Raw genomic sequence first — 25,702 nt, 5'->3', positions numbered from 1 at the left:
GCCTTTGATATTTATTTAAATTAAAACAAGGAGTGAGTAAATGAACTCAGATAGTATCTAGTAAATGATAGAGCTGTCTGTGTTGAATTTCAAAGGCTCAGAGTAATAACACAGCACCATCTCTTTGATAATAGTCACCTATTGTTGAAAAAAGACACATAAATCCACACTCCACTTGAAAAATGCACTTTTCTCGTCTTGCGGAGGAATCCACATATTGCGGCTCCTTGTCAAACCATCAACCAACAAGTCTGGTGTTAATACCGAATTCTGTCATCACCGCCAGTGTTCGTTACTGGTGGACGTCTGCAGCATACCAATGGTGTGGAACAATATTCCCCAGCACGCTCCATCTACAGCAATAATACCGTTATGGCTGCCAGACATGAGAGGACTCTCCCTGCCTGCCACTGGACACACACCATTACTTTTGATGGCCTATGTGTGTGTGTGTGTGAGTGAGAGTACAATCGCATGTGTGCTCTGTGCTTGTGCCCTCAGGGTCACACATCCTGTCGGGGTAAAATGGCTGATTCAGGAGACTCTGCCATTTTGCTTGTCAGCTTGGGTCCATGCCGCCATAACCGTTAGACATCTGTGGGTGTGACGGTATGATGATGATGGTGATGATCATGATTCTCTGCGGCCATAACAAGACATTAACACCTTTTACACTCTGTTGACTCCTCTTAAAGCTGCAGGCAAGCTTCGTATGTAAAAAAACCCAAAATATGCTTGTCATAGCAGCCGTGATCCAACAGTCAGAATGTAATAGAGGAAAGCAGTTCATCCCTCATAAGTGAAACACTGTAGATGCGCAACATTTGCCAAAATTAAATTGTTTTTGGCATGCATTAAACAGAAGTGTAGCTCCAGGTTCTAGGCTATCTGATGAGGTGGTGTCCATTTACAACTAAATTGCAAGAAATTTTTTATGTTTCTGCAAACCGCAAATACTTAAGAAAGCGATTTTCATATTATTATGTAGCAGATACCTTGAAACGCTGTGGTTAATGTGTGGTTAGGTTTAGGCACAAAAACCAATTAGTTATGCTTAAAATTTGGCTTAAAATACCTGGTTTTGGGGGTACAATTCCTGTCGGAAAATTAGCAATGCGACAGCAAAAATACAACTGGTTTTCATGCCACTATGGAGTTGTAAATGTAGTGATGTCTCCTAAAAACAACTGCTTTTAATGACACTATCCCCACTGGACAAACAGTGACGGCTAACTAAAACCATACCCCCACACCAAGTTTGGCAACTATAAAGCCGCTGAAAATACAGTAATGACTCACTTTTGTCGTTTGTAGGTCTCAAACAGTGGTCTACATATCATCCACCACCCAATGATAAAGTCAGCTCATAAAGACTACTCGTCACTTTAGAAACCTCAATATGAACCTACAATGCAAACATTTTCTGCTTGCGACTGGGCTGCAATTAGCCTTTTTCCATACACACATACTGGCTTGGCTCGAGTTGGTCTGACTCAGCTCATCATCCCAGCATGGCAGGGGATAAGCATCTCCATACAACGGGGCCACCGACTTGGAGGTGTGTCTTTAACTGATGGTGAGGCGTTTAACACTCTGTACTGCTCCATCAGTGAGTTACAGTCCACACATCCTGATGGAGTGGTCATTGCTGCTGGGGACTTCAACCAGGCCAACATGAAGAAAGTTCTCCCTCAGTATTACCAAAATATGGACTTTGCGACTCGGGGAGTTAACACACTGAACAATGTGTACAGTAACAGCAGGGGCTTTTTAAAGCAGTTCTCTGCCCCCACCTGAGCTCCTCTGACCATACCTCAGTGCTGCTAATCCCAGCACACAGACCCATGCTCACAAGATCAAAACCTGTTGTGAGGCAAGTTAAGTTTTGGCCAGAGGAGGGCATGAGCGCGCTGCTGGACTGACTGACTGAATGTACTGACTGGTCTGTGTTTAAAGAGGCAGCCAGTGAGCAACAAACGGTCAATGTGGAGGAGTATGCAGAAGCTGTATCTGGATACATACACAAAATATATAGAGGATGTCTGTGTCACCAAAACAATCACTGTCTGTGCAAATGAGGAACCCTGGATGACCAATGAGGTGCAAGAGCCACCCTGAACCGAGCCATCAGCGATGCAAAGCGGGCCCACAGCCAAAACATCCAGTCACTTACATGACTCCGAGGACACCAGATGATGTGGTGAAACTTGGGAATGTGAGTTACTAGAAAATATTTTATTGCTTGCAATGAATGTTCTCCTTCATATTAAAGCTGTATATTTATCTTTTTGAGGAAAAACGCAGATAGGTAGCCCTTGTTGTGTTTAGATATCTGAATGCATGATGCAGGCATATGTCTGATGGTCTGTATTCATACTACAGCTTCCCCCTCACTACGACTGTGTGTCTGTTTTTCAAGAGACACGCTTATCTGCCAGAGCCAACCCACAGTTAAAATCACAAACAGAATTTCCTGGAAAAAACTGTGTGCCCAGTTCTTAGTTTAGATATCTGGTCTAGACTCTTCCTTTGACCTGCACGCTGACGGCTGTCTGCGGCGAGATTTCTCCATTCATGAAGTTTTCAACCTATTTCATCATTGTTATACTTGAGTGAGTGGACCACCTACAGTTCTCATGCTGAGTTAAGACACACCCGAACAGATTTCCTGTGAGGGGATACTAAAGGATGGGATGCTCTGATTTTTTGATACTTTATGAATGTAACCCAAAGCCTTTAAACGGGCGACTAGCTCCTCAGCACATGGGGTCGATGACCTCTAGCTTAAGAGATCTTTGAAAGCGCTCACCACTCGGAGAGACTTTCCACTTGGCCTACTGAGCTTGACATTGTATCTATGAGCTTGAGCTTGAACTGTCCGACCCTGGCAGCCCACTGAGAGTAGTTCAGCCACCTTCTCCTGCTGTGACGGCGGATAAGATCTGCTGTCAAACCGCTCTTGATAAACACAAAAGGGCTACCTCCAGTGTTGCTCAACTGCACCCTGACTATGGTCCTTAAGGTGGGTGAGAAGTGGTGGAGAAAGACAGAGAGGAGAGGGTGTATGTGCAAGATAACACAGGCTAAAGAAACCAGATTGACGCCCCAGTGCGTCAGTATGTGGGCGAATCTGTCACAGATACAGAGGCAGATAGGCTGAGGCAAAGAGGTATTGTTAGAGAGGACGAAGAGCCCAAAACTAACCTATCTACACACTTCAGGGACAATGGACTTGAAAACTAACCACGCACCTTACCCAGTTGAAATACAGATGTGGATTTTGAGCTGCAGTTTCTTTGTGTAAAAGCATTTGCACCATGCCAATGCTGTTACATCCTGACAGTGGTGAAATATAACTAAAGAAATCTATTCAGTGCTGTACTTCAGGACAAATTTTAGGTAGTTGTACTTGAGTATTGTCCTGTCTTGCAAAGTGTGTTTATTTAAAATGATTTTGAGGTACTTTTGAGGTGTTTTGTAATATAATGCAATTTTGATGTTTTTTTTGTTTTGTTTTTTTCTTTTAATACTTGAAGTACATTTTCCTGATTATACTTACTCACTTTTACTTAAATAACACTTCAATGCATTTCAGTGTACAGGAGTAGTTTAACAGGTTGGTAGTGGCACTTTTACTTAAGTAAATGGTCTAAATACTCTGTCCACTACTGCATCCTGAGTGGCACATCTCTAAAACCATCTTCAAAATGCTTTTATTTTGACCACTAGGGGCAGTCTCACATCAGAGCAATTCCCTGCAGCTACTCAAGACAAGTCATATGAAGATGAACAGAACATTAATGGAATAAAAGAGAGATATTGTGTATCTTAAACCTGCACAAGACTTTACAGTAGAATGAAACACAAATTTCAAAGGATGATTGTAATGCTGCACCACAGACCCTAGTACATCAATGCTGGATAAAGTCTGTGCTTTATGGACTGGAAAAAAGCACCTTTCTCCTGCACTCCACTCCCACAGGGAATAAACATGGACTACACGAAGTGTAAAGATGAATTGAGGTGAGAAGAATGGTTTCTGAACACTTTCATTCCCTCAGCATATGATGGCACTAATACCAATCATATTCTATATTTAGGGTGTTGAAAATGGTACCACTTGTTTTCGAGGCTTACAAAAAATATGGTAAGCTTCAAAACTTAGAAGGCAGTTTGATTTATCATTAGAGATCAACTGAAAAACAAGTCTGTCACCATTTTGAAAGCCAAAGATTTCCACCATAAAGTTTTGGGAAAAAAAAATGGAAAGATTGGAGTTCATCAAACTTTCAAAATATGTATAGGTTATTAACTCCCAGCACAGAGAGCACAATCATGACATTATGATCCTAACTGTTCTTCTGAGTTAATTTCTTAAACCCTCTTCGAAAAACAGTGAAACAAATGCTGAAGAAAGTTCAAAAATAATTCTCAAAAACACAGGATTTCCTCTCATCAAAAGCCCAAAATGAACACAATTTATTACATTAATGAATAAGCACTTAGCTAAGAAATGGAGCCATTTGAGGTGACACAGTCTCCTGATGTCCCCTCCTGACAGTCACAGATTTGTGGTTGTGAGGGTTGATACCACCACCAGTGATGAGTCTTTGATGAGTGAATCCAGCTCTTCATGCCCTCCAGCGACCTGCTGCAAATGTCGTGAGGTTGATGCGTTTGACCTTCAAATGCAACTTTTGCCAAATCCTCAACCCCTAGAGTGAGCGGCGGCAGTGGCTTTGACACGACCACAGCTGCCTCTGGACATCACTGTCTGCTGATCAAAACCACTAAAGTGCATCACTCACTCTCAGTGAGTGTGAGAGAAGTAAATAAAAATGCTGGTTGGGTCTGACATGTCTAAAGACACTGAATCAGTTACACCAAAAAGACACTATAAAATCATATTATATAATAGAGCAGATCTAATTTGGTAGGTCCCAAAACAGTACAAAAGTTGGTTGCATGGTCTACTTTGAATGGACCTCAAGTGACTTGCGGCCATATCAAGATTGTGAAGAATCCACTTTATTTTGAAGTAAAGTGAATTTTCAGCAGAGAACTTATATATTGAAATGCGGTGTAGAGAGGGTTTTTTGGTGGATATTCCACTTCCTTTAAGTCCTCCACCTGCTGACGATGTGTTGGCCATGGAAAATGAGAAGATGCAACCAACTTTGAAAAACAATGGGTTTCTTTCGCTGGACGACAAATTGGCCTGTTAGTGTCACAGCCTCTCTCGGCTTGTGAGGTTCCCCTGTCTCCAAGTCCTCCACCTGCTTCTCTGGATGAAGAACTGGCTGATCTAATATCACGCCTCAGGATAAAGACTTGTGAGCGTCCCCTGCCTTCAAGTCCTCCACCTACTTCTCTGGATGATGAAGCTGATGTAGCTGATGATAAAGAGGCCCGTCTCATGTTAAGGCCTCTTAACCTGCTGCCTCAGTAGGCTCCAATGCCTTCAACCCCATCTCCTCTAAAGGATGTGCTTGTCATCAAAGACCATCACGAGAAGAATCCAGATTTTAGAGGCACTGGGTTTCCTTCTCTGGACAATGACACTGACCCAAATAATCCCAACACAATGTTTCAAGAGGTTCTACTGCCTCTGCAACCTTAACCTGCTCACAACGTTTTGGACAATTAGAATATGTACCCAGATTTGAAACACATCATGTTTCCTTCTCTGTATGATGAACTGGCCATTCTGATGACATGCTGTCTTACTCTATGCAAGGTAAACTTCCCTTTAATTTCCTCCAGGATTTGACACTGGTGGAGTATGCACATTCACAAACACTTAAGGTTACAGAGTATTTCTATGCATATACCCTTGCCATGAGACACAAATGCACACTTAGTGTGATTTATCCTGAACAACTTTGAATAATGGAGTATAAAGTGAGAAGTATTAAATGAACTGGAAGTGCCTCCATGATCTCCCACCCAAGACAGATTAGTGGGAGGTGGAGGAGGCACCTTCCTGCATGAGTGGCTCCACAGCCGGGCTGACTTCCACACAGGCTTGCTGGGGATGCTGCCACGGAGCAGAGTGTCAACTTTAAAAGAGCATCTCTTTCCTCTGGGCTGCAGGGTGACGGATAATGCTTTTGTGCATTACCGAGAGAAGAAGGCCATCCATCATGGCTACGTGTGTGCATGTGCTGATTGTATGCAGGTAGCATTGCTCTCCTCAAGGCTCAGTGTGGTTATGGAAGGGGAGGAGGGGGAGGAGGAAGAGGCCTTCTGGGTGGATGCAAGGCAGGCAGAGCATCTGGAGACAAGGACTCTCACTGATGTCAAACGGGGGTGGGTTATTTATTTGGTTGGGGGTCATGGGAATACTGGAAGCATCTTGTTGCAGATGAAGAACTGATGCTCTCAGACACATTGCAGTGCCAGCGGTGGTGTGTGTTGTGTGTCAAAGGCTACCTTTTTAACACCAAATGTTGTCATACAGATCTGTTGGATGGATGGTCATGTCATAAGAAACATGCACACTTGCATAAATACAGTGTTTACAAGCATAGAACACTGAAAAAACATTGAAATAGCCATAGCATAGTATGTCATAAGAACATAAAAATGTCAAATACGTCATAGTTAAGTATATCAAAGATTATTAGAAAGTAATTAAAAATGTCCTTGTATAGCATATAAAATATATTAAAAAGTCATTGGGCCTTAAGGCATATCGCTACCTGCTGATATGAGTACTGTATTTTCATATTCATAAGTACATATTCCACTCATATATGAAGTTGCGCAAGCTCCTGCACAGCTGACAACCCAGTCCTATAAATGTTTCAAAATAAAATGCATTCTATCAGCAAAAAACGGCGAGCCACCGTTTCTCTAGATGTGCTGCAGCTGACACGCGGCTCAGACGCGCCTGACAGGCATTGCTCAGGGAGGCAGTGTGCACGCTCTAACTTGATAAAATGAGTGTCCAAAAAAAAAACAACAACACGCTTGGCGCTACTCAAGCCCTCATGATGCGTGCTGTGTGAAACGATACGACGCGTCGACGCACTTCACGTGAATCAACGTATTCACGTAATTGATTACATCAGTTACGTTGACACGTCACCCCAGCCCTATAATACAGTAAGAAACATCTACAATTATGTATATACTGTGCTGACATAAAAAGAATATATCATTTCATATTTATGAATGATTTTCAATGGCACCAGTCAGAACTGAGCAGGGGACACGCCTGTTCAGCAGGGAGGCTCATATCCTCTTCTTCCTGACTCGTTTGCAGGGAAAATATCATATTTTGGACACAAATGGCTGGAAAATACAGGTGAAAAGCAGTGGAGAAGTGAATTTATATGCGCATAATTTGCAAAACCTTTTGTATTTTCACTTCTATATAAATCTGGGAGGCAAACCACTCAATACAGAGGCACCCAAGTACAGAAGTGCTTCTCGTTCTTTGGCAGGGCGCCGAGTGAACGAGATGCTGTAGTTTGACCTGCTGAACTGGCTCTTTTTAGCATGCCACGCTCTGTAGGGCTAACACACAACATCCCATGCTAATGCTGCTGCAGCCACTCTTGTTTCCATAACAACTTAAGGTGAGGGAGACAGTCCGCTAAGCAGAAAACACTGAGCAGGATGGGTGGGAGGACGCATGGGAACTAAATGCGTGAATACATACAACCATGCAGTTGTAATGTTGTTTTCTCTTCCTGTGTGTGTGTTCAGAGGGCAGGTGGTGTGTGCTCCCCTGGTTCCATCCTCCGAGAGTTATTACTGTAACAAATAATCCCACGATGACGCCAAGTCCAAACAGTTTCAAAAATAAAGCTGGGATATTGATTTGATATTTACAGCAGTATTTGTCAGTGGATGTGGTTGCTTGTTTGTTGTTCTTCCCAGTGTGTATATATGGAAAGTGCAGCTCTGTGTCTTTGTGTGTGGCCTTGGTCATGGGAGGAAGGCCTTTTGTGTGGCTTGCTTATTCTACTACGATGTGTTTACTTGACTCCCCGCTTGTGCCCCAGTGGCTTGATGCTGTTATGTCTCAAAGGGCCCAAACTGGAGCTTGAGAGGGGCTGATAAGCAAATTGAGCAGGCCCCTTTCCTCCCCGCTCTGTTTGCTTATATGCACAACGATTGTTTCATTTGTGTAAAATCTATTTTCTCCTTTTTACTGCTCGCTCTCCTTCTGCTCTAAATCAGTGTAAGTTGTATGAATATTTCTGAGCATGAGTGCAAAACCTTGGTGGTTTCACGCCTGCACAACTAGGGAGTAATAATAATATATATTGGAGTGACATTCATCACACCCAATAATCAAAAATGCTAAAAATAACACCCCTCAGTATATTGATAAAAAATAAAGACACGCCTACACACCTGTCCTAAATAATCATAAGCTCATGAAATCATGAATAAACTAGACAACTAGACAATTGCAATTATTATCACTACCAAATCAAGCATTACTGTGTATTGCAGTTCTGTGAGAGGTTTGTCATACCCCAGCAGAAGCCACTGCTCAACTGCTGTGGGTGGGTACATCACTGTCAAACACTGTGTCTCTATTTCATTGTTTTTATTAAATAGTGAAGCACTACAAAGGATGTCATAGTATAATATGTCATAAGTCATAGTATAGAGTGGCATCAAAAACTCAGAAAATTTCCATAGAATAATATGTCATTAAAATGATCAAAAACATGTTAAAAAAAAAAAAGCCATTGTATAATATAGAAATAAATATCAAAAATTAAACAAAATGTCACTGAAAAATCATAAAAAGTATAGTAGTATATAATAATAGTAATACTATAGTTTGTCATGACATAAAATCCATTGTATGACATAAACAAATCAAATGTCATAGTAAAATGTTTTTTAAAAAAATTAAAAATCATTTGATTAAAAGTTCTAGTATAGTATGTGAATAAAAGTCAAAAAATGTTGTAGATATATAAAAATAAAATTGAAAAGTCATTAAAATGTCATTACATAGTATATCAAAAATTATATAAAATTCATTATGAATTTCATTAAATGCATTAGTATAGTATGTCATAAAACAATCAAAATGTCATAGTATAGCACATCAAAAATTTGTAAACGTGTTTTTAAAAAAGTCATTGTACAGTATGCCATAAGTGTCATAGTGTTATATATTAAAAAACTATTATTAAAGGTCATTTAAAAAATGCCACTTAAAAGACATTAAAAAGCCATGGAATAATTTAATTAAGAGTCATTCAAGTGCTTCATTAAAATTTAAATGTCATAGTATAGCATATCAATTTCAAATGCAATATAAAGTCATGGTACAGTAGGTAAAAAATATTAAAAACTCATTAAAAAGTCATGATGATATCAAGAATTATTAAAGTTATTTAAAATGACATAAGTCATATAAAAGTCAAAGTAAAGTATGTCATAAAAATGTCATAGCATAATTATTATTAAAAAGTAGCTAAACATGTCATAAAAAGTCATCAAAAAGTTATAAAAGCAAAGCCGACTTAAAATGTCCCAGTCTTGGAAAGCAGGGAGCAGGCTTAGACCAAATGCAGGCAAAAAAAGAAGCAACTGCACACATAAGCGCAGGAAGCGAAGACATAGGAGATCTGATCATGACAGAGATTGCCCCGCCACCCATCTTCAAGAGGTGATTACGGCCCTCCTGTGCAAGTGTGAGATTCATCTCATTATTCAGAAGGAAAACAACACTGCACAGAGAAAAGAGAGGAGTATGCAGAGATAAATCTCCAAAACACCTACTGCAAATGCCCCATGAATCCACCATCATGACATCACTCAGCATAAGTGTGTGTGTATGTTGTTATAAGGAAGAGTTTGTGTGTGTTTGTGTGTGTGTGTGAGAGAGAGAGAGATAGAGAGAAAGAGAGAGAGCGCAAAAGAGAGCTGGATTGCTAAGTTGGCGGTTTGAGTGATGTTTAACTGGAGCTCAGCACAGCCGAATGAGGCTGTAAATCCGCTTTCTCCTGGGTGCAGTTACTCAGAGCGCCACGGTACACAACGATCACAGAGAGAAGGATGCCACCACATTACTGTCGCACACACGACACGCACTCATTTCTGCCTCCTACAAGGCATAAAATATAACCCGTACCATCAGCAGCAACCCACTCAGAGGATTGAGGATGTACACAGAGCACAAGAGCTCCATCCCACATTAAGCAAACACAGAGGTATCTCCTCTTGAGGCTTCGCAGGCCTCAGTGGCACATAATCTCCCTCCACCACATAGCTTATGATCAAATCATGACAAGAGAGGAAAGACGGAAACAAGAAAACACGATGGTTTCAAAGCATAATGGAAATCAGCAATGTGTATAAATAAATAAAGGATGGAAATAAGGTATCTACTATATGTCTAAATTCATGACTACAACTTCATTATCTCATGCTTTTGCATTACACCTTTTTATTACTGCAGCATTTCATACTGCAGTGTCCAACTTCAAAGACACAAAACACCCTGGAGTCTGTATGAGACTCCAGTGTAAACCCATCCGCAGCAATATTCAGAGAGTTCACTTGAGAACATGGCCACACAGTACCTGTCGAGTTTGCGTGAAACGCAGCACGATGGCGTCAGGTTGAAATGCTGCTACTAATGACGTGATATCACAAAGTTGCTGATGGGGCAGGTGGAAGGGGTGGTGCATTAAGTCTATCACCATATTTAGTGGGTTATTATTAGCAGGTTTTTTGGTGGAAAAAGGGTATGATATTTCAGAAACTAAGCATTTATTGGAACAATAAAATCCTAACATGGATAGTTTCTCAGGCGGTGCTTCTGCTAGTGCATAATGGAAATCAGCGCTGTGTATAAATACACAAAGGATGGGAATTAGGTCAATGTATCTACTATATGTCTAAATGTATGATTATAACTTTATTTATTACTGCATTGTACAATTGAAGTGCCTTTCACTGTAAGAGTGAAAAACAATCGAAGCTTTTACATTGCACCTTTTTATTTATTGCATTTCATTCTGCCGCGTCCAACTCCATCAAAGGGGAAATGTGGCGGGCGTTCTCACAAAGCCGCTTCGTAAACACATGTTACTTGTGGAGCTAATTTGATTCAGATGAGGAGATTTATGTGCAGAGCCGAGGAGACTCGGGAGGTTGTTTTTTTGAAGGGTAGAATCGTCAATTATTTTGGAACAGATGGGTCTCAAAGTGCAATTGAATTTGATTATCGCCTCGATGGAATACATAATGAAAGAGCCCTAATTTGTACAGAAAGTTATGAGAAGGCCGTTTCAATTACTCCAAAAACTAAACTGGCCTCACACAACAGACTAGAGCATTCAGATGATTTTCCATTTCTTATTTTCTTTCTTTCGTCCCTCTTTAATGACAGCGAGAGGGATTCATGATGAGCACAGCTGTTTATTTCTGAAATCTGCCCCAGCTGCATTCTTGAAAGCGCTATGCTTTTTTTGTCATTGTTAATTGATTACCACTTTTCATGAAATACAACTTTGTTTTTCGCTCTACTATCGACATGCTTGTTCAAATAACAACAGGCCTGGCGACTCGGCTCTGAAATCATTTGACAGATTCGGAGTGAAGAATTGTCTACGGCTTCAGCACCAACTGAATATTACAGAAGATGTTTTTGTCCGAGATCCCTGACAACCTGTCAAGCATGAGTGCTCCAATAACAGCTCTCTTTTACTTAACTTGTGATTGGCAGATTTATTTTTAGGTTTTTTCCCTCTCAGGTTCAAGAGTTCACATTGATTAAGGTTTCACAGAAGTTATTAGATCTGTTTTTAGAATTAGGTTGAGTTAAAACTTTTTATCAGGTATTGATTTATCTTTAGAGCACCAACACACTGATCTCTCTTTAAATAATTTAAAGACTTCATTGCTACTGTGTGGACGAGATGTTTGGGAGAGGAAAACCTCAGAGAATCCAATTGCACTTAACCCTTTAAAACATAAGCAAATTGGCCTGATTTTTTTCAAGAACATAGGAGGAAGGCAATGAGCAACTTTACTAGAAATCCCCCCAAAAATAGCCAGAAATTGTAACAGTGACAAAAAAATGTCATGAAAGTAAGCAAAAAAGAAAAATCTAAAATAAACAAAATTGACCTGGAGAAAAGTGAAAAAAATATGTGTAAATATATGTATGTGGCACAGGTTTAAATATATAATCACAATAAATATGCATTTATTTCTCTTAACTTTTTTTTTTTTGTTTTTTACAATTTTCCCTCCTTCTCTTTTTTTCAGGTGATTTATCTTGTAATCTTTTACTAATTTCTCAATTTGCAGGCCATTTCTTGCCAAGTTGCTCATTGCCTTTTTTCCAGTTATTGACCCGGGTCCTGTAAATGTTGCTGCGGTAAGGAATTGTGGAAAGGCACTGACTCCTTAACTTACGTGAGGGATGGTCAAGTATATCCTATTCTTAAAGAGATAAGACTATTCCAGTGCAGCCAGGCTGATAGGAAGGGTTCTGATGTGACTTCTTGTCCAGTAGTTTAGGGGAAGTCAACCGATTTTACAGAGAAAAGTATTGCGAAGTACTAGTGTACAGATTTCTGTAGCCCCGCTGCTCATCATTAGCTACATAACACACCTAAATCTGTGACAGAACTTCTGAAGTTGCATTCTGGGTAATATAAATAAAAGCCTGGACAAAGCAATGCATTGCAAAAAAAAAAATCAAAAAAGAATCAAACTCACCGGCTGTTGATCAGGAAAAGAAAGGACCCGGCCTTGGCTTGGTGGCCTGCTTTACAGTCCTCCATACGCTCTGGTTCACTGCTGCATCCATTCAGTTCAGAGACCACTGTAATAAAATTAATCAATTAATTAAAATATGTTTTTTTTCCTCACTCCCCTGTTCCTCCTCACCAACAAAGTTCTGCAAGGCCATGCCTCCTTCACCTGTGTGGAACAGCAGACAAGGGACATTCTTAAAACATTTTGCACCGTTTTTCCACGGTTTACCAGTTTCTGGATTGCACACAATGTTTCCTTGAAATGGTGGGAAAGGTTGTGCAATGGGCTTTGAGACATTTTTTCTCGTTTGTGGGTGTGTAATGTCTAGTAGATCTTGACTTCACTGAAAAAAAAGAGAGCTGTTCTCCAACTTTAAAAAATTTCTTCAATTAGTGAAGTGTTATTATACTTACATATTTTATTTACGCTTCACGCTCGTGTTTCCAGGTGGGATTTTGCTGAGAACATGATCTTTTCCAAACCATTATCATGTGTTGAGCCTAAAGCTAACAGTTCCTTAACCACAGCTTTGATACACACAATTGTTACATATTTGTGCTTTGCAGAAACATGCAATGCCAGCTTTTTGTTTGTTTAAATCTGCCGTAACTGATGAGTTGGGAGGGAGAATGTGTTGCATATTAACAAGGAAAAGCAAACTACATAAAACTGACAATATCTCTGTTTTCTGCATATTCAATTTTGAATATACCATTCCTTAAACATCATAATCTCAACAGAGAATTTCTCAAGCAGCGCTCCTTCTTCTGCTTGTGTAATAATTGTACTGATCTCTGACGTCAAGCTTTTGAGCTGCAACACCTTCACTCAAACTCAAACACAAACACTCAAGACAGATGGTTAGGACCGTCTGAGAGAGGCCTCCCGCAGTGCCTGATAACAAGTTTCTTGTGCTATACAGGACAACCGTAACTGTAAACACACCAACCTCAAGTGGAGCGAACAGGTGGCCCACCACACAGGACCACTGGTCACGTTGAGCGTCCACAATGACAGTTCAGCCACGAGGAAAAGCTCCAGATGATGGCCTCAGATCTGTTGATGGAGAAAATATTTAGATGCCTCTGGGAAATCAAATCCGGAGCTCTGCACCCAGACACTCCTTCTGAAAAATCCCAATATGAGGTATGAACTTCAGTCTAGAGCACTGATACTGAACTTACAGCCTGCAGGCCAAATCTGGCCCCCGATAGGGTGCAAGGGTGGCCCTCCAACCACTTTCCAATTCACAAAATAAAAAATGTGATTCACACTGGGAATAGGTTTTGTACTTTTAGTATACATAAGGTGCAAGAGTGCATAAAACAGCATCAAACTAGAGCTAGTTTATCAGAAAAGTGCAAGTGGAGGATTCCTTGTGTCCCTAATATCCTATCCCAAAAAACTAGAAATGCCTAATATCCTTAAAAATGTCCTAAAATCCTAGAAACATCCCAAAATCCTGAAAAATCCTAAAATTTGAAAATGTCTTAAATATATATATGGCTGCCTGTCATTTTGCAAAAGTGGCCCCCAAGCAAAGCAAGTTGAGTAATCCTGATCGAGAGGAAGTTTCATCTGAGCTAAAACACAACATCAGTGTTGTGGTCCCTCGTCAACATTCTACCAGGTTGCCTCAAACCACCCTGAGTATCTTTTTATCAAGTTAATTTCCTCTCTGCTGCTTCACAGTGATGAGGAAACTGTCCTAGTTTGTGGATCTGAATGGAGCTCTCCTCATTCCAATCATTTCCTCCATGTATTTGTTTTCGGAGGCAGTATCCTCTGGTGAGGCTGCGGAGATGATAATGTCACGGAGGAAGGAAAGTGATGGTCCGCCTGGTGTTTATACAAGACTCTGGCATTTGTTGTCATTGGGTCTGCCGTCACTGGCGGGCAAGTTGCCACAGAGCCCCTTTCCATCCTACACATACATACACACACACACACACCCTCCCCACTCTGACCCATATAGGTGCTTTGAACCGCTGGCAGGCCCGACAAGATTATCTGGGCCCCCTTCCCAGGAAGACCATTGGGATGTGGGTGCGTGGTGGTGGTGGTGTGTGTATGAAACATGTAAATCTGTGTGTGTGTGTGTGTGTGTGTGTGTGCAAGGCTGCTGCAGTTTGTGACAGCACTTTGGATGCTGTTGAAAGAGATGTGAGGTTTAGTCTCCAGGTGCTTCTCTTCTTCAGACTGTCACTGAAGGTGCAGGGAGGAGGATACGGAGGAGTTTTGATATCTGAATGTCTCCCAAGAAGGTATAATTCTGTCTTAGTAATATTTGGCACAACTATATCACCAGCTACTTCTAAGGGTTGACAGTTAAAGGTCTAGTGCAGTGATACTTAAACTACGGCCTGCGGGACAAATCTGGCCTCTGATAGGGTGCCTGGTGGACCCCCAACCCTTTTGTAATTCACAATAAAAATAAAGTGATTCACACTGGTAATTGTTCTTGTACTTTTAGTATACACACGGTGTCAGAGTCCATATTTATCTTTTTTTGGGGGGGCGGGGGGGGGGTGTAATGGTATGCTAATTTACATTACAGGTTAATAGCTACATTATTTTAATTAACAAATGTAAAATTTGTTTCTACAAATAATTGACTCATGCATGTTTATCCAATAGCATTGGTTGAGATCAAATTAGATTTAATTCTTTCAAATGTGTAAAAGCAGCTTTTGATCACGGGAGTCTATACAAAGAACCAATAATTTAACACAACTTACTTGATCACATGCAAAACATAACTTATATTCACATTCCAGTTAACGTCAATGCGATAAAACTGACTGAATAGATAATTCAGGAATAACATTGCCTACTTAACACACCTACAAATACAGTAGCTGACTCACAAATGTAATTTTCAGCATCTTACTGATGTGTGACTGACAAAAATGTTCTCCTTTTGTTTTCTTTACCGAGAGCACGAGCTAAAGCTAAAGTCCGCGCCAGCATTTCCGTTATTTTGAATTTCAATTCGTTTCATTTATGCTAGCTTGAGAGATATATCACATTTCAAACGTTCAATACAGTGAATTAATGTAAAACAACTTCTCACCAGTGAAATGCAATATCCTGTTACTGAGTTTTTTGTTTCTTTTATTGGGACATCCAAAAGCAGCACAAAAAAGTCTGACATATTTGCGCTGGACAGATGCTAGCTGTCCGCCGGTCAGAGCGTCGTGTTGACGCGTCACCCATGCGTGTTACCAGAGTTAGCATTTAGCTGCTGGGCTAAAGGGGAGAGATGTCGACCTACCTGTCCAGGCACTGAGCCTGTGGTTGTCACTCCGTGCTCCAACACTGCTTGGCATCAGTCCTCAATCAAAACTTCATTTGTAGACGATGAACGTGGACAATAACTTGAAACTAACGACAAACAAACATATCGATGGATGCCAGCATGGATAGTCCGGAGGGAGGTGGGCGGGACCTCCGCCGTACGTCATCAAACTCTCATAGTGGAATCAACCAATAACAGCAGCGTGTAGTTAATGGCATTTTTATCCGTCTCATAGACTGTATATAATATCTGTGTCTTAACATACAGTTTATGATCTGTCTGCATCATCCCCGTTCAGAAGTGTGACTCTGCAGAGTTAGATTATTAGCATAAAGAGGCAGTTATAAATACATATCAAATTTCTGAAAGGGAGTGCAGTCAGATAACCTAAAGTTAACCAACAACACTATAGCTAACGCAAGCTTTAGGCTCATATCTAACATTAGCTAGTAAGAAATTAGTAGTTCACTGTTAATTTCTCCTGTTTTGTCAGTGTAATGCAGCTCCACACTGCGAGTAATAACTCTTTCTCTACGTCTTTAAGAAGATCTCTGCAGTCACACTTCTGAACAAGAATGATGCAGACAGATCATAAACTGTATGTAAAGACACAGATATTATATACAGTCTATGAGATGGATAAACTGAAAAAAGGCCAGACACTACACACTGCTCTGATTGGTTTATTTTGTTCTGAGCATTTGAGGACGTGCTGCAGAGATTCGCCCACTTCCCTCCAGACGATTTTTTTGCTGAAGTAATTATGGGCTCAATTATTTGTGTGTTTTTGCATTTCAATAAAAAACAGAATTTTATCTAAAACATCAATCTTAGATTTTCTAAGAGCCTTTTATTATGTCTGTACTGGCTTTCTAAAGCAACAGATTGTGTGGGTTTCTCAGAGAACCTCTAGATAAAAGGTTCCCAATGCAACCTAAAAGGGAGAACTTTTACAGTTCCACAAAGAACCTAAATAACTTAATCATATAATTTTTTTATACAAATGTGTGGATACTAAAGGCTCACTCTAAAATGAAAACTCCAAATTTCTATTTATTTTCGGGTGATAATACACTAAAGAAAGCATGGATATGAATATTATATTACATTTCTTCCAGTATCCCCCTGAATCCTACACACTGGACCTTTAAAACTGTCACGCGGTGAGACGCCTTTTTGCTGTGACATAAAGGAAATACTAAGTGATTAAGTTTGAAAAACCAAACAAAGTTTTCTCCCTGTGATGGCTAACGTGCCGCCTGTTTGCTCTCTCTTCCATCTTGATTACATAATCCCCAGATTAATTAGCTGTGTGTTGCAGTCACTTCCTGTGGCGCGACCCTCAAATGGACTCCCTCCTCAATCTGGCCTATCGATTTACAGGGTGCCAGAGCTTTTTCTTTGAAGGCCGCCTCGGCTTCAGAGGCAAAAGAACTCTCTGATCTGACGGCTAAAGGAAAGGGCCCCTGCAGTGTGCCGTTACAGACTGATAAAAACCAAGAAAAACAACATTTGGGTAACACACACACTCGCAGGGAGGGAAAAAGATTAAGAATAATTTGGTTGGGAAAACAAGAGGCGGTATGGAACAATGACAATCTGCCTCCTTTGGTAATTCCTGTCGGCGTTCATTCGTGTGATGTGGTCGTGACTGTTCTGCCGGGATCAATCAAACCTGTGAGCAGATGGCATCGCACTCCTCTGGTGGACTGGGGATTGTGTGTGGTTTTTTTTCAGAGGCGGTAATTGGCCCGCTATGTCATGGACCGGAGCGCGCTAACAGCCACTGCCATCGCCGCTGTGCAGCGACAACATGTGTCGTTCTGCTTTGTACGGCTCATAATGTGGTACCTGAGCTACAAGCTCCATTTCATATCAACTCAAAGTTGTGTTAAACATTGCTTTAATTAAAAAGTTACACTGACGGAAGGAGAAAAACACATTTCAGCAGTGCATGCAAGCTAAGAAATGCAGCATTAGGTTCTCATAAAAAGCTTGGACCACTTTGACTGTCTTAGCTGGCGTCCAGGAGACCCCAAAGAGTCAAATATATCACATCCCGGATCTGAAACTCTGTGCTGGACTTGCTAACAGGGTTTGCATTTAGGTGAGGAAAGCTTATGTGGATAAATGGAGCCATGTGTGGGAGACTCAGCACGCTGTATAAAAGAAAGCAGAGTAATTGCATGTGTACTGTATGAGTGTGTGTGTGTGTGTGTGTGTGTATGTGTGTGCGGTTGATACGTCGGGTACTTCAAAGCTTTGATGTTGGAGCTCCTAAATGAGGGCCACCAGAGGTCCAGACTAATGGGACATCATGTGGAGCTTAGAGGCCAACTGTAGCAGGCTGACAACACGGCATTATGTATGTATGTGTATGTGACAGAGAAAAAAGACCGAGAACATGAGTCTGTGTGTGTGTGTGTGTGTGTGTGTGTGAGAGAGAGATTCCCCGTGTGTATTCCTTTTGCAATTAAAAGTAAGAGTTTGGCTCAAAGTCTCAGATGTAGTTTGGGGAAAGGAAACCGTTAGTTGTGTCCACAAGTATTGCAGGAATGTCAATAATGCTACAAAAACAGTGCATCAATCCAGGGCTGTAATCACTTTTGTTTTTAACATTTTAAATGCTCAACTTTTGCACTTGACCTTCCCAGCGAAAGTTTTGGAAACTCAGCAGCTAAACGGACCATTTTTCCTCAGTATGGTATAAATCCTTTATTAAATAATCATAACAATAATTATAATAACAATCATAAAAAGAGCATTTCTGTACAAAGACCCCTTTAAAACAACAACGACAGCAGTCCGAGGAGTGTGAAACGGGGCTCTTGTCCTTTTTTTTTTTTTTTTTCTCTCTTTTAAACATTGTTTGGTCCTCCCAGGCGGAAGGGGCCGCTGCGACCGTCACTGTCAGCGTCAAGTTACTGTTTCTGATACCGGCTCCAAAGGCAAGCTGGATCCCCGAGGCTCCAAGGCACTTTGAAGAGAGTCAGTGGGGTCCAGAGAAGCGGGCCTCAGAGGAGAGGGACGATGTGTGTGTACATGTCAATGGTGGATGGAATTAAATGTCGAGTGCATGTGTGTGAATCCATGGTCTCAAATATATACGTCAGGCCTCTCGGCAGCAGTCACTGTTCCCTTCATTCGGTGCCTCTCGAGCAAGAGAGGGTGTGTCTTCATGTTCTGTATATACATCTGTATATACAAGTGAAGTAATGTGTGTGTGTGCGTGTGCGTGTGTGGGAGACTTCTCTCACCCTCTCCTTCTCATGGCTTGTGAGTCTACTCAGACCCTTTCGCAAAGAATGATCACCTTGCTGTGCGAGAGCCGAAAAAAAAAATGAATACAAAAAAAGCATAAAAAGCAGGACACAATCAGCCAGTAGTTTAAGGTGAGGGTGATGTGTGTGTATATGTGGGTTGTGAGTTGGGCGGGGGGGGCGGGGGGGTAGGTCCTTTAAATCATGGCTTTTGAGGTCCACATAAAAAGAGAGAGAGATGGACACCTCGTCTCTTGTCTCGGTGTCGCCTCAACGTTCCTTTTTTTCACCATTTCCGTGAACAGTTTGCTTTTTAAGGCTTTGTAAGTCAGTCGCTTGAGAAGAGCTGCTTCTGTTTTTGATCCTGTTTGTCCGTCGCCCCCCTGTGAGAGAGAGGCAGGGGGCTTCATTTAGTGCTCTGTCAGTCACAGTCTCTCTCACTCTCTCTTTGTCTCTTCAGTGGTTTTCTGCCCTTAACCAGCAATCCATAGGTTGCACCGACCAAAGCTCCTTGACCTTTCACCATTACGCACAATGTAAACATGACCTTCTGTTTGACAGGAACCAGTAACAACCGTCTCCCACAACTAAATCTAACAATAACTCTCTCTGTCATTAAAAGAACGTGTTAAAATACCCCCCCCTCCCACTTCTACACACACATACATGTTCTTTGCCTCATTTTTCTACTTATCTGCTATCGCACATTGGCGACAGGCCAGAACGAAAAAACAGAAAGAGAATGGCCGAGACGATAGACGTCTGTGACTAAAAATACCGCAGGAACTAAGAGGATAACTGATAGGTAGCGGAGTCTACGACGGAACAAAAAAAAGCCAGCACAAAGGAGCTAAGTTCTAGGCCACTGTGTTCACATGTGATCAAAAAAGACGCTTTCTAAGCACGTTCCTAACCTACCACCTTTCCAACACGACGTGTTCTGACTCGGTGTGTGTAGCTTACAGTATCCAGCTTCAAAACTAGACCTCTTACAAATCTATGATGCTTTTATAAACAGTTCTCTTTTGGTGGAGCAGGAATCTGTAATTGATATGTGTAGATATTTTTTGAGGCCTAACATCCTCGCAATGGGTAACCCCAGTCTTTCTCTCATTTCACCACAAAAACTACCAACACTGGACTACGCCACAAGCGGGGAGTTCTCATCTGAGCTTAAAAAAAAGTGGCTTTCGTTGTGTCCAGAGATCTGCACCGCCGAGGAAGTAAACTGAAAGTGGAGGAAATGAAGAAGTTAGCGAGAGGTTTTTCACAAGATGGCTCTTCGTTCTCTCTCTCCTCACGCCTCGGTGCAGCAGCGCTGTTGGTTCAGCTTGACCTTGTGCTTGAGGCCGTCGTACAGTTCAAAGTTGTAGTTCTCCAGGGTGGTGGACGAGCGTGATGACAGGCCGCTGTAGGAGCAGGTGCAGTACAGCAGGAGGCCGGCGCACACCGCCCCCAGCAGGACGCCCAGGGAGCTCATGACGATGATGGTGACCAGGATGGGGTCCAGGGTGTACAGCCACGAGTTGTCCTTCTCGGAGACTCGGGTCACCGGAGGCTCGGATGACGGGGACGCTGTGTTCCGCTCCGGGAACTGTAAAACTGTGACGAGAAGTGGAAAAGTAGAAGTTAGTTTCGCCACAGTTTGGGACTGTTCATTATCTCAAAGGGGTGAGAAGGTCGTGCAAAACAGGAGAGGCATGTCGAATATTTTTTTAAGCACTGGGAGGGACTTTTTTTTTTTTTTTAATTTGAATTTTTTAAACAAAAAAAATCATGAGAAGGCAGAGAGCAACCTCACAAAATATGGCTCTTTATTCATGTGTTCCTGCATGCACGCATCTTTGAAAGAAACAAAGCTTTGTTTCAACAATTTAATTTTCAACTTCTCAAACATCAGTGTGTGATGATGATGATTTTTAAGTTTTTTTGCATTTTATTCAAGAATTTAGCTCCTTGTTTGCTTGTTTTTTTAAATGCATTTTATTTCAGAATTTAGCTGTTTTTTTTAATAACACAGTGATTTTTGCTCATTGCTTTGGCTCCAATAACCTACATTTGGTGTGAATATATAAAAAACAATATGGGTTAAGGCCTATTTCCCCTAAGTAGCTCAGGAGTCTAGATAAACTCAAGATAAAAACAAAAAAAAAGAGAAGAAATGACCTAGCTACCTCTGAAAATAAAGACCAGTCCCTTAGAAAGGACTGAAATTCAGACTGTACTGATGAAAATGTGCTGAGGTGATTTTCTTGTGTCTTACCTCCACCGAGCGGGTCTCTGCCACTGAACAGTCGCCCATCTCCAAACTCATTGGGTCTCTTAACTGTCGGAAAGAAAGAACAGGAAACAGGATGTTTAAGCATCAAGCACATTCTACACAGAAATATTATTGTGTAGCACAACAATTGTTTGTTTCTGCTTCCAATTAAATACTTTTTTTTATACAATCAACCAGGGATGTAGATTTTGAGCATCAAACACTTTATTTTCTTTATCCTGGTGACTTTTTATGCACCAATTTGCACCTTTATTGCATCAGAAATGTCTTTCTTCAAAATAAAAGTCCTCTGCTTGTTTTTAAAGCAGAGGTAAAATGCACATGTTCTAAATATTGAGGGTGATGTGCCCCCTGCGTTACCACGAAATCTACACATATGCAATCATCAGCAACAGACCAGACAAATACATCCTAAACAATAACCCTTTGATTACTGCAAATTCATATGAACTGGTGCGAATTATGATTACATCGCACTATGGCATTCATACACACACATAAGTCTTGCAATAATAGAAAAATATGACTTTATTAATAGAGAAAGATCATCATGATACATTCCTGTCAAACACACAGTCATCACATAGCATACTGATGGTATAAGACTGTTCATTCCGTGTGGAGAAAGATGCAAACATGTCAAATAATAACGCAACCCATCATTATCACCATTAAAATCATCGACACGGTTACTGTCAAGTTTAAGAGTGGTGGATAAGATGAGTAAATTAAAATTAAAAAAAGAGAAACAAATGTCAACATTTTAAGTAGTGCTTTCCGTTCGGTGACACTCACTGAACTGAAAATTGATATGTGTGTGTGAGCGTCTGAATTGGAAGATTATAAGTGTGTTAAAACTAGCAATGGCTGCAGCACTTAAGTTGAGCCAAATAGTTCAAGTGTACTTAGACTTTAGATGAGTTTCTTTTCACTTTTTGTGTGTGTGTTTGTGTGTGTGTGTGTTTGCAGCTCTTGGCAAGCATGCAGGAGTGGGAGTAACTGCTTGGCAAGGCACACATCTCGATGTGGAGGTCTATGGCGGCCAATGGCGTTATTAATACTGTTTCCGGGGGAACTGTAGTTGGCAGCGGATTGGGCAGCGGAAGGTGCGGTAGATGGGAGGGAAAAGTGCTTACCGCAGCCTTAATAAATGTTATCTGTCCATTAACTAATTACAACTATTAGAGGCTTGGAGCGTAACGGTGTCGAGATGGCCTGAGTAGGGTGTCCAATCCCTCCTCCATGAGTTGATTTAAAAGCACACGGTGAGAGCGTGCCAAAAAAACACTTTTTTCACTCCAAAGAGAAAAGTGCAGCTTCCAAATTGTGGCAACAAATCGAAGCGCATTCTGCTGAGCTGTGCGCTATAGTGGCTGATGGATTTTTGCTGGTGTGACAGATCACGAAAAGCACGGCCCGTTGAGCCACAGAGTGAAGACCTCAATTTGATCCAATCTAGGGTGTTAAACTGAGCTCGTGTTCAAATCTCACCGCCTCTGTCCCGACTGATGACACAGAAATTGGTGCCAAGTTGTCTATTTCAGTCAGACTTTTGAGACATAAACAATAAAACAGGTGTTTAGATTTCAGATATGCTTTAGTAAGAAGTGCATTAGCTCTGTCTTCACTGATGTTAAAGGGGAACAACAACTAAATTCAGAATTCCAACATGTTATCTCCATGGCCGAGGAAAGCCCAGTTAATATGGCGAATATGAGCTGCTCTCTCTTAAAGCCAGAAATCAGAGGCTGAATCCCAAAACACTCCTAGCCCCTTCAACTTAGCCCTCATCCCTCCAGGAGGTAAGGCGTCCCCATTCTTGTTGGAATAGAGGAGTCATTTTCTTCATAACAAGTATTACAAAAATGCAAAACCATTGAAAATTGCTATTGGAATATATATATAACTCTCTGGGTAAAGACGGAGCAGTAAACCCCCTACTGCATAGTTATATTTACGTAAGTCATGCCTTTTTAAATGTCAGGGCCTCGAAGGGTTGTCTCCCCCTTGTTAGTCTGTTGCCAGGGACAAAGGGGCACTCAAAATGAGGGAGAAGGGTACATTTTTTAAAAATTTAATCCGTCCTAAATCTCAAACTTTTGATGTCATAGGGTCTAAAGTCTGGAGCTGCACCACAAACAGGAAGCCTGATTTTGTGGACCAAAAGAAAGTTCTTTTTCTTTTGTATACTCATTGAGTTTTATTCAACATCCTCAGTCCTGAAACAGAAAATAAATACTCAGAATTTTCCCTGGCTGCTCTCAGCATCATCGAGAACATCTTTCACCATTCATCGTCTATGAGCAGTTCCAGATTTTATTCTCTATGACATCATAAATTTGTTTTTTAGCACTTTAACTTTGAGATCTGGCAGAGGCATTCATGTTTTGTAATATTTTCTGGACTGTTTTAGATCATAGGAATAACATTTGAAATTTGAAAGCGGGTGTAGTTCCCCTTTAACAGCCGCTCAAGGCGTCTTATGGCACTAGATGCAGAACCATCAATAGCTGGCGCTCTGCTCTGGTTTTCATCATATCTTGGATCCCTCTCAAGGGTGCACATATACAGAAAACACTGCGCTTATGGCTTCCAGCTGGTGCAGCAGCATTGTGGGATTTGTAGGAGTGTAAATCAAGCAAAAAATGGTGATGGCAGACAGCTGTGTCTATTTACAACCCTAAAAACAACAAGCGCATATTCCCACTGAAAACACGACAAGGCTCGGGCTCAGCGTGAGTTTCATCTGGGCAGCTCAGAGACACGGGGAACAACGGGAGTGGGTGGTATGGAGCGTAAATGGGAGTGGGAACAACGTGCTTTATTACGCCAGACAATCAAGATGAAACACTAAACACTGAAGACGGCCGCATCCATCACTGACTGATGCCTTTATCAGGAGGAGACAAGACGTTCAATCAAACGAGCTGGTTATCTCCATTTGTGATGCAGGACTTAAAGTATGATGGATTTGCATTCCTTTGTTTTTAAATGTGCACATGCTCTGTTGAGAAGCACAATGGAAGGATTTTTCTCTCTCCTCTGCTTCACCCCCCTCGCTATTGGTACAACTCATATCACAGCTATCTCGTGTTGTTATTACAGAGATACCACGAGCTTTATTTTCTGGGGCTTGCCAGATCATTTCCACAGCTAGCATGTCGAATGCCTCTCAGCCTAACAGTTTTCTCCTCTCTCTCGCAGCGCTGCAGAGCTCCTCGTGTCTCTGGGGTCTTGTTTTAGCCTGTGGTTTGGCAGCTCTGGCTGGCTCTCGCAGCGGAACCAGCTCGACCCCGTTCTCTCCCCCTCAGCTCACACATGTCTGTGTGTGTGTCCATGCTGGGGTCATTCCAGGAGGACCGTTGGGGTTATGAGGAACCAGACGGCACTCAATGGTCCGAAACAAGCTGTTCAGATAAATAACTTACTCAGACTTCAGTCCTCTCATCAGGAGCAGCATAGTGTGAAAATGTCAACAGCAAACTCCGTAATGGAACAAAGAAAACAGCAACCGAAGCTCCGTGAGAGACAGAAAGAGAGCACAGTGTTTGCAACTTTTCACTTGGCAGTTTAGGTCGTCATCACCCTTGCAACTAAATGAGTTCATCCGGTCGGTCAATCTTGCGGCATCTTGCGCCGCTGACATCACAAGTTCCCGCTCTGCCAAACACAGCTAAGTGCTTCGTTTCAGCAGAGGGTACGGTGGCGGTCCCGGCTGTCCAACCTCACTGTCAGGACTGGCTCCACCCCTGGGGCGGCCATACTGGAGGACCAGTTAGAATACTGGAAGCACTGCGAGGAGCTGTGATACGCCACTGACAGCTGGCTCTTCTTGGTGGCCAGGTGTTGTCGGCAGCAACAGAGCGCTCTGACCAAGATGGCCACCGCCAGGAGAAGGAGGGCGCCCCCGGCGGCCATAATGTAATACCAGTGGATGGGCAAGGGAGGCACAGGAACGCCTCCCCCTGGTGGAGAGATACAGAGTAATTGGCCAGCGGGAAAAGAGGAGTGGCACTACATTTAATTCTCTACTTTCTATCCCTGTTGGTGTTCATCACATGAACAGCAGGCCTCATATGAGCATGCACAAGCATGCCAGTTGCAAAAAAAATA

At 41.7% G+C, this 25,702-nt stretch overlaps 1 protein-coding gene and 1 long non-coding RNA gene across 3 annotated transcripts in view; both read right to left on the bottom strand.

Moving 5' to 3' along the window:
* Nucleotides 1-16,177, bottom strand: part of LOC148185494 (uncharacterized) — a 31,686-nt gene extending 15,509 nt beyond the window's left edge. The window contains exons 1-3 of the long non-coding RNA XR_015775830.1: nucleotides 16,025-16,177; nucleotides 13,700-13,806; nucleotides 12,712-12,817 (exon numbers count right to left, since the gene is read on the bottom strand). This is a non-coding gene — a long non-coding RNA (uncharacterized LOC148185494). The remainder of the gene's footprint in view (nucleotides 1-12,711; nucleotides 12,818-13,699; nucleotides 13,807-16,024) is intronic.
* Nucleotides 16,178-18,748: 2,571 nt separating this feature from the next.
* The window catches only part of nrp2a (neuropilin 2a), an 86,690-nt gene continuing 79,736 nt past the window's right edge, over nucleotides 18,749-25,702 (bottom strand). Inside the window, exons 17-18 of one of the 2 annotated variants that reach the window (XM_042512909.2) lie at nucleotides 21,572-21,634; nucleotides 18,749-20,910 (exon numbers count right to left, since the gene is read on the bottom strand). In XM_042512909.2, coding sequence (XP_042368843.2) covers nucleotides 20,606-20,910; nucleotides 21,572-21,634 — 368 coding nt within the window. In that variant the 3' untranslated portion in view covers nucleotides 18,749-20,605. Of the gene's footprint in view, nucleotides 20,911-21,571; nucleotides 21,635-22,099; nucleotides 25,555-25,702 lie in introns of those variants that run through there. The other variant, XM_088074238.1, reaches the window with a different exon arrangement.

This window comes from Plectropomus leopardus, chromosome 24 (assembly GCF_026936395.1).
Source record: "Plectropomus leopardus strain MGB_pleo_1.0 chromosome 24, ASM2693639v1, whole genome shotgun sequence".
Classification (NCBI taxonomy): domain Eukaryota; kingdom Metazoa; phylum Chordata; class Actinopteri; order Perciformes; family Serranidae; genus Plectropomus; species Plectropomus leopardus.
The sequence above is the reverse complement of the archived record's forward strand: the minus strand, read 5'-3'. Positions and strand labels throughout refer to the sequence as shown.